The following is a 7,810-nucleotide window of genomic DNA, read 5'->3' on the forward strand; positions in this document are numbered from 1 at the left end:
AAACTGACAATGCACGGCTAAGCAGAGGTAGTCTGACAGGATTGTCCAAACAGAACCATCCTCACAACTGTGCCCACACTGCCTCTGTGTGTTCCCGGCGTCTCTCTAGCTCGAAGGACAGTTCAAACCGGCGACAGATGAGACGATACAGGGGCCGGCCAGTCCCTCTATCTGTAGATCTACATCACACTGGAGGGGGCAAAGGGGGGTGTTTGAGGAGGAAAAGTAAAACAACTGTCAGGTTCCCACACGGTCCCGAGGAGAGCGCAGAGGAAATGTGCAGGCGGCTTGTTCACCTGCTGCAGGGCTGGTTAACTGTCAGTGGGAACAGCTGAAAGGGTCACTTGAGGGCTAAGGCTTGGTAATGAAGACAGAGAGTAGACTTAAGAGGTTTCAACTCATCTAAGGCAGCATCAAAAGGAAGAGGATCGTGTTTCGGAATTTTTCAGGCACTCTAAGACATATTCCTATAATAGGCTTGGAGAATCATATAGGGGTCGCTTAACTCATGGAAATTATAATCTTGGTTATAACACAGCGTTTGTGGAGCTCACCCCAATAAACCCAATCAATCAATTAGATGGAGTGGGTTCCAAATGACGAAAGCATGTACATACCGTATTTTCTGGACTATAAGTCGCTCCGGAGTACAAGTCGCACCAGCCTTGGACACTACCTGGGCATGGAGGCGTAACTGCACCGTTGACAAGCCTCTCCCGGCAGCCCGTTGTTCAAGCACCCATTTGTGAACTCGTTCCTCTAGCTGTGGCAATCTAGCTTTAAACCCACGATTTTTTTGTGTGGGTTTTCTTCATTGCAGTAAGAGTAAGAGTAACCTCTGCTTTTGCAGTAATACAGGAGTAGCAGATACTGGTACAAAAGCCAACAGCGGCCTCTGTTGCATTTTGCAACATTTTGATATATAAGTCACACCTGGGTATAAGTCGCACCCCCAGCCAAACTATGAAAAAAGTGTGAAAAATACGGTACTGTATATTGACTGGAAACATCACTCACAACTACTACTGTTTGTTTGTTTGTTTGTTTTATAAAGCTTCCCACTTTGGCAAATTGGCCTGTTCACAAGTTTAAACCAATCACACAATGAAACAACAGCAGGCAAGACACCACATGACTCTATAGCCCAAGTGGCCCAGAATAGAAAGAAAAATCTAATTAATATATAAAAGTGCCTCAATTTTTATTGCTACAACCAGGACCCCTCTGGTGTAACACAAAGGCTGTGTATCCCGGTTGATCCGCTACACAGGCTAATGAGCTCAGCGCGCGCGATACAGCGGGACTGGGAAATCGAAGCTGCCGCAGAGACGTGTAAATTAGCGAGCGCTGTCCCAAAGCGCACCGCCGGACAAAGGGAAAGCATATGGAGATATTTAGTGAGCAGGTCAGTCAATCCTGTACCAAGGACTCCGCAAACACACGGGACCCTCATTACATGACATCAAACCATTCACATACATGGAGGTTCTGTATGTAAAGACTGCAGCCCTAGACAGCGCCGCGGTTGAATATTTTATGATGTTTAAAGAGATTAGGTAATGATGGAATTTTCTAAGCACGAGAAGCAGCGATGGGGCGCCTTGTTGGTTGGGATCATGGTAATAACGAAGAAACCTCCGCAGCTTTGTTTGATGAGGAATTTATTATTTATAGTGAAAAGGAATTGAACAGATCGTAGTCTGAAAGATGTAAGTCAATTAGTGATTGAAATGCAAGCAGACTAAAAAAAAAAAAACATCGGTCCAGACAGAACTGCAATTTAGCATTTATCTTTCATATGAGGAAATGATGGATTCCTGAGCGCGAGAACCTTGGCATTGATCTCACTGTCAATTTTCATCACACGCGATAAACAACGCCAGACAGTCCATCAAAAGCCACACATGTTGACGTGTTGCATTCCACCTATAAGCGCAAATCCGATCCGAGAGCCTGTCTTTCATGCTAGACTGATTGAATTAAATGTGGCAGTCTGCATACACAGGTCGTTTCATCAGCTCTATAAGGCTTCATCTGTTTCCCGTTGCTCATTTCTATATTCACCTAGCACTGATTGATAGGCCACAGCTGGAAGAATCAAACGCCGAAACAGGTTTGTGACAGTGCATGCTTTCTTAGGTTGCACGAACTAACTGAAGTTTCGCCGATACCTGAAATGAGAAACAGGAAAATTACCTTGACAACTTGAATGTAAAATCCCTTGAGGTAAATCAGGGACAGCGCTGACTGAAAGAATTTAAAGGATTTTTTTTTTTTTTAACTGATCGGACACAGATGCGACTACAAACCAGCTTGTCGATATCTCTGCGCTTTTCATCCTGTATATTTGAAATCCTAAATGTCAAATCCAAATCGATACGGAAAGTAATCTTGTGTTGCCTCAGATCAAATGGTTTATAAATCCTGCCGCTATTCCCAAAGTAAGCACCGGAATTCATGAATGCTAATTTGGTTTTCGAGACTTTAACAGAAGCTTTGATATCACCTCCACTACCATTCATTGCTTTATCGAGACAGGAGTGCTGAGCCAACACTTTTCTTTGAAATATGAATAACCAATGAGGCCTGTGATACAAGCAACATCGCCAAGACAAGCCTGTGGTGCAAATAACAAAATGTCACTTTTTAAATTAACTACACACACACACCCGGGTGTGACACAAGCTGACAAATCCACATGTTGTCCCTTTTTCAGAGGTGTTCAATATCACGGTGCAAGATAAATAGGTGCGGTTTTGGACAATAAATTGAAACTTGAGCCGAGGATTAGCTTGGAGCACTGGGTAAGAGGATGAAATCTTTTCTTCTGGTGAGCACTTTGTTGGCTGGTACGGCCACAGGGGCAAACAGCAATAGAAGCTCATATCAATCACCCCCATTCGCCATGGTCGAGGAGATACCAAGACCAGCACTCTATTCCCCTATGTCCACTTTGTCACCAAATGTCTACACTGTTTGCTTTGATGACTGTTGGCTGAGGAATGGAGCGGTCTAAAGAAACTGTGATCTCAATCCACAACAGCATACTCTTTAATCTGGACCCTTTCCGCTCTTCCCTAATCCTTCTATAAGAAACGCAAAGCCAGATGGTCTTGAACAACTGCCCTGGCGAGGGTGGGCCGATAGATGTATGGAAATGCATGGAGTGCCTGTCCCTGTTTACCTTGTGCTTCGAGTTACGATCGTATAAACCCCCCCACCATGAATGGTGTGAGGGTGACGGGCAAACTTTCAAGGAAGGCCTCTCCAAAGGCTCCGAATGCCTGCATGCTGCTCTGAGAGAGAGAGAAGACCCCTCCTGTCTCCCCCTCCCTCCCTCGATTCGTCCCTTACCACCTGGCGTCAGATTGCACCGACACTGGGATTAGATGTCACATGTTTCAAGTGGCAGAGCTCCCCCAAACGTCTGCACTAACCGTGTGATTCTCCAAGTGTCAGGGGTTGGAGTGAAGGGGTCCCAAGGGTGTCACGATACAGCATGCTTGCCACCCTTCTTACATACATCCTAGAGTGCCGGGACTCCCCGCTGCGACCTCAAACTGAGGTGCAGACCTTTCATCCACAGATCAGCCGGCTTTCAACTGAAATGGTGCAATTCAGGCAAATTCTGTCATCAAACATTACCTACATAAGGAGCTGGAGCAATGCAAAATACATTATAGGGATTTACGCAAAGTGGGATCACAGCAACATGATACGGTTTGCATTTTTAATTTCTGAGGATTTGAACTATATTTAACTTGATGAATATTATATAAAACTGCAGTGTATGACAAGACGCATATTGAAGAACTGTCATTTCCATGAATTGAGCACATAATTTAAAAGTTGTTGAGACATTTTTTTTTTGTCAAGATTTGTTTTTTCTTCTCTTTGCCCTTCTTATATTTAGTTCTCACCACTGATCCTGCAACTATATTCTATATTCTTGTGCATCTTTAGCCCTGATTCCTAAGGCCTTCCTCTTGGACCATCATAAACAAGATGTGGGTGGGCAATGTATCAATCTACAGGAACATGCCTGGCGGGTGTTCATTAGGGGACCATTACCAGAGTAAAAATTGAGTTACTGAACAGCAGGAAGCTGCAGTGAGCCGGGTCTGTCCGCAGCTACTTAAGACTTACTGTATGTTCACACGCATGACGGCCGACAATCCCCAGTTTCCCCTTTAAGAATGGTATAATTCATTTTCCACAGAGACTAACAAGCTATAGGCACCACATTAATGGAGAGGCCACCAGTCAAAGAGATCCGCTGCAGAATTTCCCAGTGCCCTATTAGTGGTGTGCAGCGACCGGGTCATTAGAGGTTTGAGCCAGCGAAAAAGGGGTTAACCGCACTCTAAGTCTGTGGAGAGAATCTGAAGAGGCTTGAGCTCAAATCCCCCGTGACTATCCCTCGAAATGATATTGACCTTTCACCTCCAAGGAACAGGCAACAATGGCACAGCGGGTTAGGGAGCTATTAGCTGGGGGCGACAGAGCGCAAGAGACAGGTAGCAATAGGTGTCACATAATGGCGTCCCTAAATAAGTATTGACTATTCAATTTGTTGCTCCGGTTACACATGGGTGAATGTGTGCCTGAGTTGTGAGTTCATTCATTAATAACTGAAGCTACTGTTCAAGAATTGGCTTTTTTTTTTTAAACGGGGGAACAAGGTGCGGGTGTATTGCAAGGTGCAGAGGCATTGTGGCAAAATAAGTTGTTCTTCTGAATATTCATTGGCCTGCTTTAGTGACATCAGGATGATAAATGTTGCTATTTAGCGTACATTTTAACAACACCTTGAATGAGAAAATTGCATGTTCAAAATTGGTTTCCAAATGAACAAAGCTTTGATTCTAATACACTTCTAATACACTTGCCATTTCAGTCTTGAGTGGTCACACATCCGCATATCATAGCCCAATGACAAGGGAAATACTACATTTTTTCCAGCTCAAACAATCACAACGCTAATGCCAACTGAAAGAGGTGAGATTGAAATGTTTCACTTGATGTAATTACCCTATTGATTTGAAGTCATAGCACTCACAATTTTGAAATCAATACTGCAGTTAAATTTGCATCAAAATCACATCTCCATCTTCATGAACTGCTGCCATGTAAATGGTGGTGACACACTTACCCACCCAGGTATGTCAATGTCAGCATTAATGACACTGGCTCTGGCTAATCCCTACTGACCGTCCCATCCCTTAAGCAAACATTACATCAGGCCTGCGCTGAATGAAAGGCCCCTGAATCCGTCCTCTGTCTCAGCTGATCACTTCGAGCCCAGCCTGTATGCACGGTAAATGATATGAAAGCGATACAGCGCCGGTGCCCTGGGGCAGCAGAGATGTCCAGGGCTTGTGCCTTGATCACATCCGTGGTGCAGGACTAAGGGGCATAAAGTGACACTGATCTGGGAATTGCGTGCAGGAGTGCTGGCAAGTCTAGCAATGCACTGGGGGGGGGGGAATTGCAATGTAGTCGCAAATAAGGGAATGAGGATGCAAATACAGGCAAGCTGTATGTGGAGTTTGCATGGAATTGTTCAACTTGTTCATTTTATACACTGTCTTTTGAATGGTTTTCTTTTCAATTTCAGTGGAGTGTGTGAATCATCACTTTAAAAGTGCTTGTTTTATTCAAAAACAGGAATCCTAAAACATCCAGGTAGATTAACAGTCATAAAGTCCGATCAATGACGCGGTTCAAACTTCACACAGAAACACAGCTCTGAGGAAGTGACTTGGTAAGTAATGAAACGACAGCTTTTATTGAGCCATGAAGACCCGGCTGTCTCAATTGATGGGACTTCATGACTACTTATTGTATGAATTGCACCTTTAAACACTTTTCTCACATTACAAGCTTTTTGAATATCACGGCACATAAAGTTTGAGGAAGGTACTTCATGTTATGTGGTCAGTTTGCATGCAATCAATTTTGATTTTGCTTGCTGACCCCTAGTGGCTTGAAGTCCATACACAGTAAAGTTCACATGAGCACAGAGCTGCCACATTGCTGGTGAATAAGGCCTTACTTTCCCTGTCATTGTAGAAGGTATGATGAGCCAGATGAAAATGCAATTACATTTTTTATTCTTTTTTTTTTTTTCAGGGGATCATCAAAATGACTCCCACGACTAGTTATTTTATGTGGTGGCAACGCTTGCATTTTCCCAGGGTAATTGTTGCTTTATAAGTCTGCAATGTGGCCCACTTAGCCCGTGTGGCCTGGTGGTGTGGTGGTGATGCCATCTCCAGAGTTGGGATGTTTTTTTTACGCTTCACGCTTCAATGCATCTGCACAAAGGCTTGGCCCCATTACCTATAAGCCCTTTAATCCAGCCTGTAAACATTCAAGGGATGCCCACTTGCACCAAAATGCCCATGCACTCACTGGGAGACTCTAACACAACTACTGACGACGCGCCTTCAGTTAATCTAATTGTGGGCAAATTCAATATGGAAGAGAACATTGCATTGTGATTTGATGTTATTAGTTTAATACCAAAAACACTTTACACAAGCAGTCAGTTCAGTTTGAATGTTGAGACTGTTAAACCCAAAAGTGCAGCCACCGTATTACACAGGTTAATAATAAATGAAAACTCACAGATCTATTCCTTTCTGCAGAGTGTACATGCCCACAAGTCTAAACTGCTATCACATTCTGCTGCTCACTATTGCACCGTACAGCAGCCCTAACTTACATTCTAATATTTCAACTTCAGCACCACAGTAAATCCACCTCGCTCAGCCGTCTAACCCCCAACGTGCCCTCCTCGTTCAAGAGAGGGACCAGCGCGTGGCCACCGCTGAATGCCAGCACACACAGGAATAGCAACATGCCCAGCTTTGACAGGTATAGACTCTGATGTAACGTTTGGAAATGACTGGACAGCTTGCACTTAAAAAAAAAAGGGGGATCTGAGACTTTCTAGCCACAATCTGCACCCAAGTCAAGCATGTGGCATAACTCTGTCAACCAGATCGATGGCAAATGAAAAAAGTAATCAGACTTACCCAGAAGATTAGGTTGAAGACGAACATCAAGTACTTCAAGCAGCAGAGCACACCTCTGGCCATGTTGCACTTCTTGAATTCTAGAAGGAACACAAAGGATAGATCCAGGTAAAAGACCACGTATTTGCTTCCTTTAGGAGAGCTGTACTTGTTGTTGGACTTGTCCGCTCCTCCGCTAGTATCGGCACTTGCTCCTGCCTGCCCCCCCTGCTGTGCGGTTTTACGCGGCCCCGTGGAGCCGTAGAAAGCACCGGCGGTGAATCCCCTGCCACCGAACGGGCGGCCAGAGGTGGAGGCTTGGGGGAAATCGGAGTCTCGGCTGTCTATGGAAGGGCTGCGGTGAATGGCTGACTCCTCGCTGCTAGACTTCTCCATGCTCTGAGGCGGCCGCTGCTGCTGAGGGGGGGCTGCCTGACGCACGCTCTACCATAGTCTCGCAGATGACAGGAGCGCACAGTCGTTCCGCCAAATGTCCACTGCTCCGGAGGGGGAAAAAAAAAAAAATCGCAACTACAGCACTGTAAATCCAAAATGAATTGTCTTTGCGACCGCTCAAGCCACTCTGCAAGCTCTTCCCTCTTCCTTCTTCCTCCTACAGCAGCTTCTGTCTCTAACTCTACAAGAATCAGTGCAGAGTGGTCCTGAAAGCAGCATGCCCTCCTTCTGAGCGGGATGTTCGCTGTATTCCAGTTCTAGAGGCGTGATGCCCCCTCAAAAGTGGCTGCCGACCTGAGAACTTTCCCCTCTCTCTTGACACTTAATCTTCTCTT

At 45.0% G+C, this 7,810-nt stretch overlaps 1 protein-coding gene across 1 annotated transcript in view; it reads right to left on the reverse strand.

Moving 5' to 3' along the window:
• Nucleotides 1-7,561, reverse strand: part of tspan9a (tetraspanin 9a) — a 102,957-nt gene extending 95,396 nt beyond the window's left edge. Inside the window, exon 1 of the mRNA XM_079568305.1 lies at nt 7,041-7,561. Within this exon, the coding sequence (XP_079424431.1) occupies nt 7,041-7,415 (375 nt within the window). The 5' untranslated portion in view covers nt 7,416-7,561. The remainder of the gene's footprint in view (nt 1-7,040) is intronic.
• Between the last annotated feature and the right edge of the window lie 249 nt (nt 7,562-7,810).

The sequence above is a fragment of the Gobius niger genome (assembly GCF_951799975.1).
Source record: "Gobius niger genome assembly, chromosome: 12".
In the NCBI taxonomy this organism is placed as follows: Eukaryota; Metazoa; Chordata; class Actinopteri; order Gobiiformes; family Gobiidae; genus Gobius; species Gobius niger.